Source organism: Aulonocara stuartgranti (genome assembly GCF_965226115.1).
Source record: "Aulonocara stuartgranti genome assembly, chromosome: 3".
Taxonomy (NCBI): Eukaryota; Metazoa; Chordata; class Actinopteri; order Cichliformes; family Cichlidae; genus Aulonocara; species Aulonocara stuartgranti.
The window spans coordinates 41,544,178-41,564,776 of NC_138941.1; the positions used below are offsets into that span (position 1 = coordinate 41,544,178).

The 20,599-nt window shown below is 40.3% G+C and overlaps 1 protein-coding gene across 1 annotated transcript; it reads right to left on the reverse strand.

The window, feature by feature from the left end:
- Window positions 1-4,624: 4,624 nt before the first annotated feature.
- LOC309692699 (protein mono-ADP-ribosyltransferase PARP14-like) lies at window positions 4,625-15,261 on the reverse strand. Its single transcript, XM_082511449.1, has 14 exons — window positions 14,981-15,261; window positions 14,760-14,884; window positions 11,233-12,747; window positions 10,912-11,148; window positions 10,310-10,534; window positions 10,119-10,173; window positions 9,810-9,956; window positions 9,000-9,062; window positions 8,739-8,915; window positions 8,475-8,651; window positions 7,729-8,358; window positions 7,252-7,388; window positions 6,114-6,294; window positions 4,625-5,223 (listed from the first exon to the last, which is right to left on the reverse strand). Exons 1-14 carry the CDS (start codon window positions 15,150-15,152, stop codon window positions 4,937-4,939), a joined length of 4,128 nt encoding a protein of 1,375 aa, XP_082367575.1. The 5' UTR covers window positions 15,153-15,261; the 3' UTR covers window positions 4,625-4,936.
- Between the last annotated feature and the right edge of the window lie 5,338 nt (window positions 15,262-20,599).

The window sequence follows — 20,599 nt, forward strand, 5'->3', positions numbered from 1 at the left end:
ATCTCCTTAAAAAATTGTGGTGGGACAGGATCATTTGGGGAACCAGAGGGCCTCAGGTGGCCAACCACATCCTCTAAATAAGAAAGAGACACAGGCTCAAACTGGTTAAAAACAGCAGAGCAAGGGATCAAGACAGAGGGGTCAGACTCAGGAGAAGAAATGAGAGCCCGCGTGGTTGCAACCTTCTCAATGAAAAAACACATCAAATCATTAGACAGTTTATGAGAGGCCTCCAAACAGTCACTTTGTGGAGCATTTAAGACTAAGTCAATAGATTTAAATAACACACGTGGATTGTGACTGTTGGAGGAAATGATCTTTGAGAAGTATTTTCTTTTAGCCTCTTTGATTGCATCCTGATAGAGGCGCCAGCAGTCCTTTAGGATTTGAAGAGACACCTGCAGTTTGTCCCTCTTCCATCTGCGTTCAGCTCTACGACACTCCCTCCTCACAGTCCAAGTGGCGTCATTAAACCAAGGATCGGTTTTAGCCTTGGGCTTCCTGGTTTTTAATGGTGCCACAGAGTCCAGAATGGTTAGGCAAGAAGATTGAAACCAGGAGCTGAGGTTCTCTGTGTCCAAGGGAGTACGATCGGCGGGGATAGACAGCTGGTTAAAAGCAGTTGAGAACTGGGCAGCAGTGAAAGGGTTAATAATCCGACAGCGGCGAACAGGAGCACCGGTTTGAGCTGTAGTGCGTGAAAACACAGCATCAAATAATACAGCCATATGGTCAGAGAAAGCAGTGTCAGTCACTTCCACATTAGACACAGGTAGACTGTGTGACAAGACCAGGTCTAGTGTGTGTCCGTGTTCATGTGTGGGACCAGGTACGGACTGGACCAGATTAAAAGAGTCAATGAGGCTTAAAAACTCCTTCACCAGAGGTTTATCAGGACAGCAGACATGGATATTAAAATCTCCCACAATAAGAACATGATCGTAGTTGGGCATAATCCCAGCTAGAAATTCTGAAAAGTCATTTATGAAATTCTTATTGTATTTAGGGGGACGATAAATAACAGCAAAGAGCACAGAGTTAGAGCGATTAACTTCAAAACACGTGAGCTCAAAGCTGGAAAACGAGGGCTGTAAAACACACTGTTTACATTTAAAATCCTTTTTAAAAACAACCGCCGTACCTCCTCCTCTCCCTGATGTCCTTGGTGTGTTAAAATAGGAACAACCCGCTGGTAAGAGTTCAGATAAAGTACTGGACTCACCAGTATTAAGCCAAGTCTCCGTGACACACATGAAGTCTAGTTTCCAGGAGGTGAATAACTCATTCAGAATAAAAGATTTGTTCACCAGCGATCTGGCGTTTACCAGCCCAATCCTGACAGGAGCCGGGGATGAGGTAAAAACCCCAGCGGCACAGGGGGTCCGACACAGCGGCCTCAGATTGCGGAGGTTCGCCCGGCGCACGTTGAGCCGAGGGGGACAGGGGTCACGGAGGAGCGGTGCATCATCCTGGCAGACCACGGGGATGAGGCAGGAACCCACGGGGTCCAGGAAACGTCGGTGCACAAAAACTCCAGGAAATAATCTCTGTATTCCTTTGACGGTAGTGGGATGGTGTGCTAAAGAGATCTTGAGTTTAACCAGCCGACCACTGCGCCTACCCCGACGTCTACGCCGGGGAGGTAGCATGACTGCACGGCATGGGCAAGTTGGGATATGTGACAGCAACGGACACCATGAATTCTGACCTCCGTTAGAAAATGGAGCTGTATTTTGTCCAGAACTTCGGAGGTTCAGAAGCGATTGGCGATCGTACACCAGTAATGACCCGATTTCTTGAGTGACACACGACAGGAGCAATATAAAAACAAACAAAACTGACAGCGACAGACGAGCAGCCATGTACACCGGCGCCATCTTTACTGTCATGATATGTCATCATATTTAAATCAAACATGGGTTAGTTTTCCACCTTGGTATGGTTCGATTGTCCAGGTGTGAACAGTAATTGTACTTGGTGTGGACCAAAACAATGCCTATTTGGTCTTACTTTGATTGGCATGGCCAGGCTCTGGCAGATGGTCTCGGTACAGTTCCAAAACTCCACAGCGGTTTGTTTATGCTGTGGACGTGATCCAACCCCAACTAACAGGTGTATGTTACAAGTTTGAACTAAAGAAAGAAACTCCTGTAGCCGTGTAGACTTTGTATTCTCAACCCACGGAGGTGCTGTAGATGTACAAAGATCTCTACAGAGTAGCAGCTCGCTGGGAAATGAATATAAATTTTCAGTTTTCTCTCCCAGCACTTTCTTCTTGTATTTAAAGTAGAAAGCTCAGGGCATAAAGGTACTTTATGTAATTACCCTTTAAAGTATTTAAATACAAACTTTACTGCAGGGGACAGACTTTTACTATGTGGATTTGTTACAATCTCAGAAAATTGATTCAGATCCAGATCAGATCCACTTCTTTGGATTTTGTTACCTGGAATTTTCGGCATTTGTGTGTCAAAATTTTCAAATCTGTGTTTCTCTTTAAATATTAATATTTCCTTTTAACCAGCCTGATCTGTTTGTCTCCTTGTCAGGCTTTAAATTTCTTCCAGGCCACTGTGAGAAATAAAAATGTAAGAATGTGTTCTTAAATGAAGCTTTCACTGATTCGCTGCACCATCTAGGGGTACAAAGTGGTATTACATAAAAAATTCAACGTGTTTCTGGTTCTACCTCATTATTGCAATCTGTTAATAATCTCAGTTAAGTTTGGAAGATTTTTAGATATTTTTAGACCAAGGGCTTTACAATAAGCACCTTCAAGGCTACTTTATGGTGAATTAAAGTAAAGCTGCGATGCTGTGTCTTCTTAAGTAGAGACTTAAAGGTGTGCATCACATTATAAATTGAAATGTCCCATATGTGAAACTTTTAGCCTGCAATTATAACAATAATAAAAAAATCTCATCAGGATGTTTGGGTATCCTCTGTTGTGTTGTTTTAATTTTTATGTGTGTGTCTTTTAAAGTCTGAACTGTAACATCACAGTTTGGTTTTTGTCCCACTCAGTCACCTGACATGTTGTCGTCCCTCAGAGGATGCTGTGTTTCTGGATGATGAGATGGAGAGGGAGGAGTGTGTGATGACCGAGATGGGGATCATCTATCATGGTTTCTATGATGACATTGCTGAGACTGACTGGAACTATGGACAGGTCAGAGAAAACCAGACTGAGGCTCTTCAGGACTTATTTACCAGTTGTCTTGTGACTGACCTGAGGGTTTTTATGCCTAGTTCAGGGGTCGGCAACCTGCGGCTCCGGAGCCGCATGTGGCTCTTTAGTCCTTATAGTGTGGCTCCGCGTGGTTTGGGAAAATAAATTAGAAGTATTTAGCTGAAGTGTATTTTATTTATGTTAGTTCTTTTTTAACTTGTAGTTCTAGAAATATAAAAATACAATTATATTCTATTATTTTTTCATCGCTCAAAATAAGCGTCATACCCGCCGAAACAACATGCATTTATCGAGACTTTCAACCCCAGGTAGGCCAGTTATGGATCTTCGGATCCACATTATGTCAGCAGCTATTCTCCTCCCTGAACTATGTTAAAAACAAACACCGCTCACGCCTCACAGATGACAGCTTACAGTCCTGCGTAAAGATGAAAGCCCTGATCTGCAGACGCTGTGCGCAGAGGTTCAGGAGCAGAAGTCCCATTGTAAACATATCACGGCAGACCTGACGATGTTTCCATGAACACGCGTTACAGCATCTCTTTATTGACCACTTTTCACACACGGTTGCTGTACGCATACAGCCGGCTGCAGCTTTTCAGCTCACAGCCCGACACACACCAACAACAGCATAGAGAGCACAGACGTTAAGGCGGCGAGGCGTGATTGCGGGTGCCGCTCAGGTGCGTCCGCCTCCCCTGCAGCAGCGCTTCAGACCACGCCCCGCCACACACATTAACCAGGTAAAATACATATTTAGGCAGAATTTTGCAAATATCAATTTTCATTTTTTTTTTTGCAGCATAGTGCTTTTTTTCCAATTATTTTTTAAAAGTCAGGTCAAGGCTCCAAAAGCCCAAAGGTGATATAAGGCTGGCGGCTCACCACAGTTTCTGTTTGCTACATGGATCATTTTAGTTCAGCTGGGTGTCTTTCCTTTTGTTATATTTCTTTAAGAGTTCAAAATGTGTTCATTACATAAATAACATGTAAGTTTCTCTGTAGCACTTCATGGATTTCATAAGCAACACACCTTAGTTGTTCACACAAAGCATAAAAGTAAAAAACAATATAAACAGTGTTATCTTCATTTTAGATGTCAACAAGTATTTGCGGCTCCCAGTGTTTTCTTTTGCTTGGAAACCGGGTCCAAATGGCTCTTTGGGTGTAAAAGGTTGCTGACCCCTGGCCTAGTTCAACGTGTTCATTTCCCATTTAGAGTAAGATAGACAATAACGAAGGTGTAAATTAGAGCTCGTGTCCCTGAGATTCTCAGTCAGGTCCAACACTGTCTTGGTATGGTCTGGTTTTATTAAAATAAATAAATAAATAAATAAAATATAAACTAAGATAACTGCCAAAATCCTCAGCTTGGGGGTTTAAACAGGAAGTCTGCTGTTGATTACCCACCTCTAATTTCTCAAGAATGGACCATTGTCAGTCAGTAAATCTTTATTAGGGTATTGTGCCATGTTCTCAGATTAATTAGATGTATTCAAAGCACTTTACACTTGGCAAGGTGAAGATGTAAGAAGATCAACCAAATAAAAGATTAAAACCTGCATAATTGTGTAACATGTTTCCAGTGTTTATGTACATATATGTAACTTTTAATTTCATTTGAAGCAGCTGCTGTTTAGCTAGGTCGGTGACAGTGACAATTCAATTTGTAACTTTTATATTATTCATAATTGATTTTTCAGACACTTTCATTTATAAACAGTGGAAAACACTTTTCCTTTACTCTCACTTGAATGTGATGAGGTAATCAGGGTACGCTTGGTTGTCATGAAACACAACATACATGCTGGGGTTATCCATTTTGTCTACCACACTGTCATAGCGGTCATGAGGCTGCTGGGTGTTTCGAGGTGGAGGCACCTTCATGGTAGCTTGGCCCTGAGCGAAGACACCTGTGAGGACTCGGGCGACGAACATTAACTGAGAACCATCAGCAGCTGGTTTGGAGTAGGTGGGTTGAGCCGAGTAGTTGGCATTTACAGCAAAGTAGGTCCCAAGACCGTATGCAGTTGCTGAGGGTGAAAAGAGAAAAGGAAATTAACAACAGATGATTGTATTTACACTGTAGTGACACAGAACTAGTTACTAGTTCACTAACCCTGCCTTTGTTACAAGTACTGTTTATTTCATATCTTTCACCAGGTGTTCAAGATTTTAACCATGCAGTGGATTGCAGCATGTTTTATTAGTGCATACAGGAACATAAAAACATGTCTTTAAGAAATCAAGTGCCGTTACTCTACTAGGCCTCGTTTTTATTGTTAACTCAGTGTCCCTGGGTCTTGTCCCTTGTGTTATGAATAAATCTTTTTTTTTTTTGGTACCGGTACTGGTTTTATTTTGTTGTACATATCTGCAACACCTTAAAGGCCGGTCCGTGAAAATTCTGTTGGACATAAACTGATCCATGCTGCAAAAACGGTTGGGGACCGCTGCTCTTCAGGTCCCACCACAACATTTGACTTTGGGCTATTGTAGCACTTTTCTTGTCTTCTTTTAGCCATTTTTTATTGTCCTATTGACCCAGCATTGTATAATTTTGAGCATTTGATTTTCTAGAACAGAGACGTTCATTGTTGACTGAATGACTCTAAGGTGCAAAATCGTTTAACGCATTTGGCTGTTAACTCACGGGCTGCTGATTTCAGACGACCCAGGGATGTAGTCTCTATGCTTAGAAGTCAAGCACTATTCTATTTTCACAGAGTTCTAGATATCTACCAAAGCAGGTGGAGGCATAATCATCCAGAGAAGAGCTGCTTTATAACAAGCTTTAAAACTCTAAAACCATAAAGAACACCAATCTTTCCATTAAGGAATATAAAGAATATAAGAAGTAAAGAACCATTTATAACACAAAGTTTTGGTTCAGTAAATGTGGACTCTATAAAAAGATTATTACCATTTTGTCCAGCAAAGCTCCTGTTGAATCCAGTTTTCACTATGGAGTCGCAATTTTCCTGGGTCGTCCCGTGGTACAGAAGTTTCTCCCCTGCTCCTCCCTCCTGTGCGTTCTTATCAGAAATGTGCTTCCTCTGTGCTTCATAGGTACGCCGCAGGTGAACGTTCTGCAAACGCTCAATCTGACATGAGAGAAGAAGGACAAAGGATTAAAGAGCTGCCTAACAAGATAATCCAGGATATTAATTACATCTGAGGGGTAGTTCAAAGTATGTCATCATAGTGATGGCATAGTTTCAATGGTGGATTGAAAGTAAAATCCTCCTAAAATCCCAAATGAATGCTGAAATAAATAAACACAATTTAATTAAATGAATCATCTTTTAAAAGAGGAAATGAATTTATTTGTAAAATGTGACATTGACTGATTTGGAATTAAATTTTAATATTATTTTATTCTTCCCTTTTCTATATAAATGTGTTTTGTTACTGATAAAAGAAGTTTTCATATCACTGAATGTGGGAGTGAAGCTGTGGAACAGACTTAGTGAGGAACTCAAACACTAAGTCTGTTCCACAGTTTGTCTCCGTTTCTCGTCATGTTGTCAGTCTTCATGTCCTACTGCCATGTACCCCCCATGTGCAGTTTACTTCATGTTGCCACGCTGCTTAGTTACCATTCCAGGAGTTTTGTTTTGTACTTTCAGTTTGTAGTTCTCAGCAATAAAGCTGCATAAGTTCATGTTTCGTCTCTGGAGTGCTGCATTTGGGTCCAACCTCTGCTTGCCACACAGCCAGACCTTGACAAACCCCCTTTTAACATGTTGTTACTGATTATGATTATTTAGTGTTAAGCCCCAATAGCAAAAACAACCATAACAATACGTGGACGCATAAGCAAAATCATGTTTTCGATGACATTGCCATTGCAGGATTTTGTTTTTTGCTAATAGTCAAAAAACAAAACAAAAAAAGCCAAAGAATTGAATAAACAACTGTTATATTTAGTGAATCAAAATAAATAAACTGTTCTATTGACTAAAGAAGAATAAAGTAGCGACAAAGCAGCATTCATATTATAAGACAGGTAATATAAATAGAAACTGAAATGTTCCCTTACACAAAGGACAGCCACCCACCTTCATCACAGTTTTGGCAACAGTTCGTTTGAAGGCCTCCTTCACTGCCCGGTACTCTGCAGAGGAAGGCTCCAGTGTAACGACCTTCAAGCTCTCATTAGCAGCCATGCTGTCCCAGTACAGAGGGTAAGTAAAGTCTGAAAGAGACAAGCATATATAGCATATACCACATGAGAAGACACCCAGAGCCTATGTTGAGTTTTATTTTGCTATTTACTGCAAATCTTTAATGAAGCACGTAAAAAGAAAAAAAGATTTTAATAGTATCATGAATGAATACAACCAAAACTTGCAATGGAGCCCGTCTGACAATATTATAACACTCCTGTTAAATCAACATGATCCAACCTTATCAGCTGATCTAGGATTTTCATACTTTTTGTTTAAAAGTGAACAGTTTATTGTTGCTTTCATGTTTCACAATGACTTTTGCAACCTTCTTTACTACAAGTAGTTTTTTAGTTTCTTTCTTCTCACCTCTCAGATTCTCAAGTCGCTTTAGCTTCATCGCCTGTCTGCTCAGTTGCTGTGTGGCCATCATTGTCTGTAGATTAACCTCCCATACGAGTCCCTGTGCGTCTTTTATTCCTTCTGTTAATTCGTTGTTTTCCAGTTGGTGATTGGCTGTTCTGGGAAGTCTTTCCCAGTTTCCGTTATGTGCCAGGATGCACCAAACAACTCGGAGGTACAAATCCTCCTCCTCCCTGACTCTCACCTCATTAGCAAGACCCATTAACTGACACTGATTCATTTTCTGCATCACCCGGGTGACCCCGTCTTTCAACCCACTCACTGTTAGAGAGCCAGACTGATCAGTTTGCATGAATAAACCCTCAGACTCCACCAGCTCCTTCAGCTCCATCATGTCATCCTGGTCGAGGGGTTCCAGTTCCTCCTTTAAGAAGGTGTTACTGGAGCACTGTGTGTGATATTGATGCTTCAGCTTTTCCATGGCATCATCAACGTCTTTTTTGGAAAGACCCAGGAACGTGAAGACAGACTGCTGACTTGTAGAGCTGATTTGGAGACTGCTGAGGTATGCACTCACAGAATGAGGAGGCTGTTGTTGCTGTACTTGAACTGGAAGTACTGGAAGTACTGGAAGTACTAGAACAAATCAGTAAAAAATTTCAGTAAAATAAATTTGTAATCAGTTTTTATTTTCAAATTCGTTTTAAAATTCAATTGCACATAAGATGTCAGTTTGTGAATATTTCTGTCACCTCTGTTGATGACAGCTGAGGAATACATCTGCATCGCTTTCTCTTTAAAAGCCAAGAAGACATCGATCTTAATCAGGGTGAGACGGATGTTGGTGAGGCTGTTCATAGATGATGCAGAAGCCTTGATCCCTTGAAGAATGGCTCCTGCTACAATCGCAGGATTCAACCCTCCAGCTCCTGAAAAAACACCACTTGCATTTAGGTGTGTGTGTTTGTGTTTCACAACAAACTGAATGAATAGAAATGCCCAAAAAAAATACTTACCAGCACAGATGGCAGGAATTGCCACTGAACTGTATTTATAGCATTCACAATAGGCAATGATATCACACACAAGTTGTTCAATGAGAGCTTGATCCTTTTCTCCACATACATGAAAAATAGCTTTACAGGGGAAGTTTCCAGACTGGGTCACATAAATTTCTCCTCGATTCACTTTTGCTGCACAGAAAGTGACAGAGGATGGATGAGTGAGAGTCAGATAAGTAAGATGAGAAGGTAAGTAGCAGCTTCTCTTTTTCTCACCTGCTTTCAGTTTAGCTTCCACCTCTGGTCCAGCTACAGTTAAGATGTCTTTGCATACTCCATCTGTAGATGACGAAAAATCAGAAAAATATATATTAAAGAACTTATAATCTGTCCGTGAAGGAAAGCTTGTGAAGCATACAGTGAGTCATCAACCCTATTTCCCCTAATCAATCTAAATGCATTTATGGGAAATGGTACTCACAGGTAAGTCAAAGGTTAATCCCTGCCAAACCTGCTTGGCTGGAGATCAAACATTTCTCATGCCAGGTTGACACCACAGGCAGTATACCAGTTCACCACGTCACCTCTGTTCCCTGCCAGACTGTTATTGACTCACTTGTCTTTGTTATAGTTTGATCATCTGATTGCTTTCCATCGCCTGTGCCTCAGAGTTTTGGATTGCCATCCACTAAGACTAATGTGCATATTATGCGTAATATGCACTTTATTTCACTATGTGAAACTATAATCATGATAGGTATGAGATCCAAAATACAACAAATTATCTAGTGTTGCAGCTCCATATGCATCACAAAATGTCAAACTGTCAGTTATGCTCTTCATAAGTATATAGTGAGGTTTTTAGCTAATCCAAGAGGCTTGTTAATAATGCTAGATGAAAACTTCAAAGATTACAATCATATGGGTATCCCTATATCTGTGCAGATTTTCATGAAGAGCTGTTTTCCTTTGTCATCCATAGAGAGCTATGCTACCATTGTGGTTAAAAATAACTTCAAAGTTACATCATGGGCCTCCTGCTCACTCCGCCTTCCTGCCTTTATATGCATCCTCGGTTTCACCTACCAAGGTTAAAATTTTGGAAGTCTGTTGTGTTCACCACAGCATCTGTAGTCTCATTAGTGATGTCACCAAACACCACATGTAGTTTAACTCCACTTCCCACTGTTATGATGATGTCATCTAGGTCGCTGGTGAGGGACCTGAAGATTGCTGAGACGAAGAACACCACACATTAGATTTTGTTTGACATTTAATCTGATGACTGAGGGTGCTGATGAATATGGTAAAATATGACACTGGCTGAATGCTTTTTATCTGCTCACTATTAATTAATGTCACATAATAAAGACAGTCTGAGTAGTGCTAGTTTACCTTGGCCTCCCTGGTTCATATTTAAGCTGAGCTGTTTGTAGACATCGTGGTAGCACTGTAAATAAAAACACAAGAATAACAACATAAATAATTGATGTCTGGTCAGGACAGCCCTGTTCTTGTTTTTTAAAGTGTTTTATAAATAAAGTATGATATGCATATCAGATCAGGACATATCGATTGACACTGACCTCCTCAGAATCAGGGTAACCAGGTTTAATGACAATGTGGATGTTTGTAAGAGATCCAGAGGATGCAGATAATCCAAACTGGTGAATGACGTCAGTCAACACTTGAATAGCTTCTCTCAGCGGGTATTGTAAAACAATTCCTGGCCCAATGATTGGAATGGCCACTGAACCCAAATTCAGCTGTGCACAAAGCTCCAGACACTTCTTCAGACCGTTACCAAGAGCCTGCAAATCAAAAGTTACATATTTTTAAACTATGTTTTCAAACTGTTGGATTGCACACTGCAACTAACAGAGCACACATGGAAAACAGTGAGGCTGCACAAAAAGTTCAATTTGGTTGTATAAGACTGCTCTTGCAGTTATCTGGTTGGTACATTAATGCTTTCGCTTTTCAATTAAATTAAGAAATATTTTATTGTATATTTTTTTGTCTCGATTCTACTTTTGTACATACACGTAGATATCATCTGATTATTCCAATTAATACTTTCATCTATGTACAGCTATAAAGTGGATTTCAATGGTTTTCTGAAGGTAAATTAAATATGAATTAGCACTTCTCCATCACCAGAAGTGTTAATGAAAGTCCTTAATTTTACCTGAACGCTCTTTCCTCTTACTCCGTCCCAAGGCAAGCACTCAATGAAGAAAATCCTGGAGCAGCCCAGAGATGGAGGTGCATCAACCAGCTGAACATCACCAGGGGCGAGGGCACAACTGGCTAAGACTGAATCAAACTTTAACTTTAATACATTCCCAGCTTTGGCCAACAAACTGTTGCCAATATTTGTAGAAGTCAGCTGCTTGTTGAGCATGGGGACCACCAGAACATCCGCCTGCAGAAATAATATTGAATAACATGAATGTTGATATTTTATTTTGAGACTATGGGAAATAGAATTGAATGGAAATAATCAAACCTGTTCATTTTCTAAACTGCTGAGTTTGATCTTCAGGTTTGTTCTGTTGATTGCAGAGTTTCCAACTGTGCTGTACATGCTGCTGCTGTAGCTGAGAGATCTAGGTGTATCACTGAGTCTGCTGGTGTTTCGTGGTCTTTGCACATTTGGGATGGCTGCAGTTTGTTTATCTCGGATAATGACGTGACAGGAGCTCTCTATCAGCTCTTTAGTCACTTTACCCTCTTCCTGGAAGTACTGCTGAGCCCCTGGTCCATCTAGAGTCAAAGTGTCTACTACAACACTGTCTAGAGTTGATGTTAGGGCCTCCTTGACCTCCTGAACATGACATCGAGGACCAGACACAAACACACAAGGATTTGGAAAATGTGAGGCTTGTAAGGTCACCTTGGTCTGCTTCATGCCAATCAAGTCTAAGATTTTATTAAAACAGTCGACCATTTCAGGATGAAGCAGATTGATGTTTTCTTGAGTTGAAACTTGATTCAACTGGAAGTCATGAAGAACTTCATTGAGCTTGGCCACATTTTCACTGTAGCCCACCAGTTGGACGTTGGTTGTTGAGGTTCCCCTGGCGCCTGGCATGTAGCTGATGTCCACTCTGAACTCTCTACTGTTTGCCTCGTTCTTGGCTTTCATCAGAATTTCTTTCAACCTGTTGAGATCTGTTGCACCCTGCAGCTGTACAGTGGTCACTTTAAGGTCTCTCATTACTGCTGCCTCGGCCTCATTCAGAGCATCAGAGGACAAACTGGACAGAACCAGATCTGCACCCACCTCAAAGAAAACAGGGTTTCTGAGGCTCTGCTGGAAGCGAGTTTGGTATTTTGGGATGGCATCACTGGTCTTCATGAAGGTTAGCAGAGCTGTAGGGAACTTAACGCTCTTCTCCTTTACGTTCTTAATCAGTTCAACCAGTTTTGCAGCTCCTGACTGCACCTCTTTGTCAGGGCCCTCCAAAGTGATCATGGCACTACCTCTGATGATTGTAACCTCTGGACAATTAGCACGCATTTCTCGATTGAACTCTTCTTCTATGAGCTTGAACTTCTTCTCCACAATTGGCACTTCCTTTTTGGTGGGTAGGCTTTTTTCCAGAATTGCAATCTTCTCCTTCATGGCATCAACCTCTCCCACAACCACAGCATAGCCACTCTCTGTGTAAACTTTGATATCATCTGTCTTAAAGGCCGAATCCTGCAGTACCATTTTCATCTGTTTTGGCTCAAGCACATGATAGCAGAGGTAGGTCTCGGTGAGCCGAATGAAGACCTGATCCACTTGGCACTCCCATTTCTCTGCAGCACCACCAAATCCTCCTCCTGGACCCTTGTCAACCTCCCCTCTAACCAAAACTTCTTCTTCATCAAAATTTAGCTCCACTGTGCAGCCGATTGATGACAGTTGTTTTTCCAAAAATTTGTATGCTTTACAGTTGTCTCTCAGGAAAAACATCAGGAAAACATCTATCCTGAAAGTCTTCTCAAGACCCTTTATGTTTGGGTTTCTAGAGATCTGAAAGAAGGAAAGAAAAAAAATCTGTCAATTTATGATATACGATAGGCTACTTATTGTAAACAGTGGGAGTGTACCACATAGGCCTGGGCAGTAAGTCAAAAATGAATCACAACCGTCATTCAAAACCTCTAATTGACGTAATCTTTACCATGTCTGGTTTTTTTTTTATTTCTTTTTACTTTAAATCTATTAATACTCCATCCAATATGTGCCATCTCTGCTATGTCCAGTCCGTTGCCCCAATTCACACTGTGTGACACTGTGTTAGAACAGAAATATGCTACAGGCCTGTTTCTAAAACAGTCTGGGTATTTGTGTATAATGTAAAGGAAAGCAGAATGCAATGATTGGTGAATAATTTAAAGGTTTTTTATCTGTGTGCTAGCAGAGTGCAGTCTCCATGGATTTCACAAAGAATTTAATATTTTGTTCACTCTGGCCACTATATTAGGTACACCTCTTTAAGCGTATTAATACATAAGGATAATCAGCCAATCACATGCAATTAACAATATAGACATGGTCAAGAGGATCTTCTGAAGTTCGAACTCAGCATCAGAATGAAAAATAAATTTGGGCTGCTTTGATTTATTTCTACTGGGATTTTCCTACACAACCATCTCTAGGGATTACAGAGAATGGACTGAAAAAGAGAAAATATCCAATTCTCTGCATGAAAACGTCTTCTTGATGTCAGAGGTCAGAGGAGAATGGCCAGACTGCTTCGAGTTTACTTCTTCCTGCATGTGTGTTCTTAATAAACTCTTCATCTGATTGCACTCTACTGGGGCCTCCATTGGTTTGTTTTTGTGCCACTTGTCGAATTCGGGACAGATTCATACAGTCCTATGTTGATAAAAACACATTAAATTAATATCTGTTTATATGTTTTTGTTTTTGATTGTTATATCTGACTCTGACACTGTGTTAGAACAGAAATATGCTACAACCCTGTTTCTAAAACGGACAGGATATTGTGCACAATGTAACTGAAAGTAGAATGCAATGACTGGTGATAATTTAGAACACAATATTATTTCATTTGTGTGCCAACGGGATGCAGTGTCAATGGATTCCACAAAGAATTTAATATTTTGTTGTATTTCAGATATATATATCTACTGGGATTTTCCCACACAACCATCTCCAGGGATTACAGAGAATGGAATGAAAAAGAGAAAATATCCAATTCTCTGCATGAAAACGTCTTCTTGATGTCAGAGGTCAGAGGATGGCCAGACTGCTTTGACTTGATAGGAAGGAAACATTAACTCAAATAACATCACAACATTATAATAAAAGATTAACTGCAAAGATTTAAAGCAGCACTGAAGTCTTCCCTGTTACTCTCAAGGTGTACCTAATAAAGTGTCCAGTGAGAGTGTTACCATCTGGCTTTTTATGACCTATGTTTTTAAAAACAGTATCTTTGATGGTATGGAGATGGAGTATCATACATGGCACTGGTTTCTTCCTTATCTACAAAGGCTTTAAATGCAAAATAGTGTATAAAGTTTTTGTATTTGTATCTACATACTGTGCCGTCTACATGATGTATTTTTCAGGGAAGGCTTTCTTATTTAAAAAATGCTGAACTAGACTGTATATTTACACTCTGTATTAACAGCAAGACTCAGAAGTGAAAGAAACCTGAGAACTGTCAGCCACTGAAAACACTGAGGCACAATGAAATGAAAGCTATAAAAAAGAGGGCCCAGCAAAAGTGGAGCAAACACATAGTTCTCTATATTTGTCCCTGACGTCAAATTTAATGATCGTGTATCTTTTTTTTAAAAAGGACTGTTTTACTATTTAAAATGTATTCTTTGCAGTACTTACAGTGTCTTTGAAATATTTTATAATCATCTGTTTTTTGTCAATATTGTCCTCAGCTGTCCAACTTTTCCTGGAGGCTAACTCACTCCTCTTAAACTGGTTTGGCCACATTATTCTGGCGCTCAGTTTTTACTGTGACCAAAAGTCATGTTTGAAAGAGCAGTAAACTGTACCAGTGATTGGCTTGTCGATGGCTGGTCAGAGGTCTGTGGTGAACTTGTCCGGCTCACGGTCAGCCGCACTTCTCCACTCGGAAGAGTGATGGTGTGAAACTTCCTCTGCAAAACTCTGTCTTGATCTGGAAAACATCCATAAACAGAGTCACTGAAACAGCCTGAATTTAAACACAAATCTAAAATTTTTTTTTTTTTTTACAAATGATCGACTGTCCTACCCTCTTTTAACTTGAAACAGATTTTATAAACTCTTCCTCCGAGTTTTTCAAGATTTCCGCAGTCGCCACCCCCGGAGTCTCGCCTTTTCTGAAAGTATCTCCTCACTTTCTCCTTCTCTCTGTCTGTAAAGTCAGTGGCTTCAAAAAACAGTGGATACGGATATTCATCCATTTTATCTGCAATTCTACACTAACATGAGAACTTTCAGCCCGTCTAACACTTGTTTGTGTCGCTCTGTCACGGCCTGTTTTTGTTTCACTTTCACTTTTAAAGTATCACATCCTGGTGTTTACACGCCCACACCCAGCAATGGAAAAAGTCCGCATTTAATTCTCAGGGGCTTTTCTCGGCTCACCTGCTCTGCAGGTACTTTAAAGGTGTGTCAGCTGTCAGAGTATAACTCTAAATTATATTTATGTCTTAATATGATTTTGAGAAAGACATTTTACCAGTAATTATGCTTACAACAAATTAGGGTTCCTATTTTATGCTTCATCTGATCTGCAAATATATTTCACATAAACCCATCCATCCATTCGTCCTCTTGTGCTTATCCCTATCTGGACGCACTGGAGCTGGAGCCTATCCCAGCTACCATAGGTCTGTAGAGGCGGGGCACACCCTGAACATACAGGAATCCCTTCGTGTAAAACCTTCCTTATATCCTGTAATATTACCACACCGACCCACTAGGTGTCATTATAGACCCAAAACTGTGTCAGTGCAGTGAAACGTAATAATAATTACATTTAAGGTGTTTTTATTCATGTTTTGCTTCATGTGACATTTCGGTTTAATTCATGAAGTGGCTTTCAGAGTGAAAGAAAACAAAACATAATAGCAATAGAGCCAGTTTTAAAATGTTAATTTGTTAATACAGTGAATGAAAAGATGTTATTTAAAATGTTTATAGAAACTATCAAACCGTTTTAAGAAGTAAAGCACAATTATTGCTTGTACTGATGTACTGATAAAATGCATTTATGTAGGTGTTATGTGTGTATTCTTTAATAAATAAATAAATGTTCAGGATGTTCAGACACACACGGCCCTGAGTGTCAGAGGAATGAATCTAAAATCTGGAAATCAGTCAGTTTTTGTACCTGTATCTTTGATTATTCTTTCTCAAATAGTTTATTTTAAGAGCTAAAACAGTATATGTTAAAATTCACAGGGCAAAAAAGCATCACTGATTTAATACATTTTTAAAACACTGAAATTTTCATAAAGCCACAGCTACTAAACAAACTCAAAATGCCATAATATTCACTGCTGAGGAAATTACACATCATTCACTTCATTATTAAACTCTGCATTTACTTATAAGTCATCAAGTGTTTTCATTTTCACATGAATGCCTGTTTACACTTATAGATTTTGTCTTGGTCTTCCACAGTGTTCTTCCACATTCTCACATGTAGTTTCAAGCAGTAATCTACAAATATCTAAAGCTCAGACCCCAAACTTTAGAGTTCAATTGAAGTAAGCTTAGTTTATTATGCATGAACAAATATTGACATGTTTTTTTCAACATATGGTTTGAATAACATTGTTGAAATGCTCATATTTTACGTGTAAATTGACAGAAAGACCAGAGACCTGACATAAATTATATGTTGAACTGTCTCGACATGAACAGTGATCTGTGCCTCTTTAAATATGTCCTTCCCATTCAAAGGTGCTTCAGCAGCCCCGCCTACAAGGGCTGGGAAAATCTGCCTCTTCTATTTTCATCTCACTCTGTTACATCAGTTACATCGATTCTTAATGTATTTTTAACATTACCATGTTTCCCAGAAAAGCTCCTATTGAATCAGTTTTTTATGATGGACTCACGGCTGTCCTGACTCGTGTTGTAATATAGAAGGTTTGGTTTTGCATTTCCTCTTTATAAAGGAAGTGCAAAACCAAATAACCTTCCCTTTTGTAGAGCTGAAACTAGTCCAAATTAAGGCTAGACTGAAACTTCAAAGCATTTTGCTGACTGTGGAACTGGCAGTGACTGGTTTTATACACGAAATACCATGAACTTTATGTTTTGTCTGTTTTTCTTACATTCACTTTAATTGGGCCGCACCTCGTAATCTTTAAATTCTGGCGTTTTCAGTCTCATTGCCACAGGTGTACAAATCAAATGCCTAGCTGTGCAGTCTGTCTTTATAAACATTTGTGAAAGAAATAGTTCTTGGGTCGCTCTAAAGAGGCCACTGAAGTGAGCATGGTGCTGTGACAGGATGTCACCATGCCAACAGGTTCGTTTGTGACATTTCTTTACTTGTACAAATTCCACTATCACCTCAAAGAGGTGTTTTTTTTTCAAAGTGGAAACATTTAGGAACCACAGCACCTCAGCCACAAAGTGTGAGAACATGTATACCTACAGAGTGGGGCTGCCGAGTACATATGCTGATAGTGCCTGAAAGCTATTAACTGCAGGGCTCCAAACCCCAACTGAGATTAATATCAGCACAAAAACTGTGCACTGGGAGCGTCATGGCATGGGTTTCCATGGCTGAGCTGCTTCATTAATGTATAGCATAGCCCAGTTTCAGCTGTTGTGTTTAGTGCTAATGGTTAATTGTTTGCTTAAGTTTGCTAATGCTCATTTTGTGCAGCAATAGACATATTTACCATCAGCAAATCGCTGACCAGATTGGGGAGGGATTCACGAATACAGGATATGACAGCTGGACTTCTTTTTGGCTCATGATGAATTTTTACCTCATGAAGAAGATTTTCATAAAAATATGCTCTTCGGTGAGCAGTCACAGTTATATATGTTGGGTCTATGCTTCCACAGGCCCTGCTGGTTTAGAGACTTATTCCCATTAACGACAAGGAAGCAAGACGCAAGAGAAGGACCTTAGAGCAGCCCTCCTGCCCTCGGTCAGACCACTTCGAAGAACCAGCTTCTGCTTGCTGCCTTTTATTGGAAACAGTTACAGTACACACAAGCACCACCCACTGTAAACCCCCCCTATGGTTCTAAAAGACAAGGTACTATGTGTGTATGTGTGTGCACGTGTAAGCACGTGTGTCTATGTGTGTGTATGTGTGTATGCATGTATGTGTGACCATCTGTATGTGTGTGTGTGTGTGTGTGTGTATGCATGTGAGTGTGTGTGTTTGGGGGTGCGTTTGTGTGACCTCCTGCCCACAAAAGGGTCATAAAAGCAGGAAGCTTACTAAACAAGAAAACAGAACCTTCACATAGGATGTGCCTATAATAAAATACAGGCTGGGGAGGTCAACAGAAACAGAAGAATGTCTTTGATCATTCTTACAAATTTAATAACACAATGACAATATTTAACAATTTCAACCTCACAATATATAAGGTTTTAACAAGAGATCTGGGCCCTATTTCAGGAAGCCGGTTTAGAAAACTCAGAGTGAAAAACGATACTCAGGGTTGAGTAACCCCGAACTGTCCAACTCGGAATATTCGGTTTCAGAAAGGCTGATAACAATTAGTTCAGTCAACGCGGAGTTGCTTTAACCCCAAGTTACAAAAATAAAAATAGCTTCAAATACAGTCATGACAATAAAAGAATATGACTTTAAGGACTTAACAACATTACTTCAGTTATAGTACACCAACATCTCTTATACATTAGCACTAAGGGAACACTGAATGACCTGGTGGTTTTTGTACATAAAACTACTCATCTAAGATGAATATTATTCTGTGCTTCATGTGCCTCAGCTTTGGCCCTGGCTCTTCCTCTCTAACTGCACTAGGACATATTGCCACCTGATAAAATAACACATTGATTCGTGCCATATAAAAAGTGAGACATGTCAATTCAGATTCTCTGTCAAATGTACACTAATGAATCAATTTACATCAGCAGCCTAACAACTGTCATGGTAATAAATACTATTTAAACTATAGCACCAAATCATCAGTCAGTCACCTGTGACCTCACCTCTGAGCTACAACATGGCAGAGCTGCCTCTGTCACCTGATAAATAACAGTGAGACATTCCAAATACATGCAGTCACACATGTGCTTCAAATAGTCATGAACCAACAAGTCATCAGTTTTAGATCGGAGCACCAGGACCGCCAGCTCTGACTGGTACCTGATCCACAGACCACTGAACAATATGGACCCCATGGGTTAAGGTTCAGCCACCAACTGTACTACCCAGCCTGACTCCAGAGTAGGACCCAATTAACCATGCCCCAGGCGTGGTACGCTGGACCTGTGATTTATTATGCTGCATAGAGGTTGCCTGAATCACTTTGTCTGGCCCCTCACCCAAGATCTGCACGGGTGACCCTACCAGGGGCAGATTGCTCCTGACAACTTAGTTCCCAGGATCACTGGAGCGCACAAACACCTCAACCTTCATAAGGTGGCGGTTCGAGATCTGTTGTGATGAAGAGAGAGTTGAGCGGAATTTACCGTCAGTCTACATTCCTACCCTTACCCTTAGTAATATAACTAGCAAAAAGTGTACACTTTTAGATTATATGATGACTACAGGTAAATCCTGAGTTTGAGCCACAGGGAAGCTACTTTTTTTAGCCAGGCAAACACACAAGAATGAATTCTGATTTAGTGTTGTACCACGACAATAAAATGCCTTTGCTGGAAATGGTAAGGTCTGAGAACAGTTCATTAAAGTGTGATTTACTCACAGGAATTACAGCTGTTTCTAGAAAACATGCTGATTTCCTTTTTCAGTTCTCAGCCACTGGAAATACTTTATGGTTTCCTGCAAATCATTTTCACAGCTTGTTATTTCACACGTCAGACAGCCTCTTATTCGTTTTTCACATGCTCCAATGAGAAGCAAAAACTCGAGGGTGAGTTAATAAGAATCCGACAAGCTAAACATGGCAGCCCTTTGTTATTTGCAAAGAAAAAAAGTGTCATGTATCGGTGTGTGGCAGGCAGGAAATAGGACCCAAACGCAAACTCACGGGAAAACAGAATTGAACTCAAAATGCAGCTTTATTGCTGACAGGTGACAAACAATAACAGAGATACAAAACTAAACTGGGAAGAGCTAATTGTAACACATACCGGGAGACTCACACACAGCATGAGGGACGACACGACACTGACCCAGAGAAACACAGGGTTTAAATACACTGGGAAGTAACGAGGGGAATGAGACACAGAAGGAGGGCACAGCTGGGAGAAATCAGGACTGACGAGACAAGCAAAGCAGGACACATTTACATAAGACACGGACCTTCAAAGTAAAACAGGAAGGATCACACAGAGACGCGAACTTGACACAGTGGAGACAGCAACTAAGAAACACAGAGACATAAACCATAAGGCAGAGGACTCTAAGAACAGAGGGGACACAGAGGGGAACTCAAACATGCAGACACAGACTTACACAGAACAGAGGGGACACAGAGAAACATGAAGGGCAAGGGATCGAAACTAGAAACCATAGAATAAATCACACACATAAGTACAATAATACAAAAACCACAAAGAACTAAAAACGCTGGGTCAGGAGACCCAGGACCGTGACAAAAAGAGCTTGCCTGGTACATATGCTTTTATATTTTCTACCCTGTGGTGCAGAAGCACATGCACACACGTGCTAAATGTGAACAAACCTTTTTTTTTGTACATTTTTGGAACATG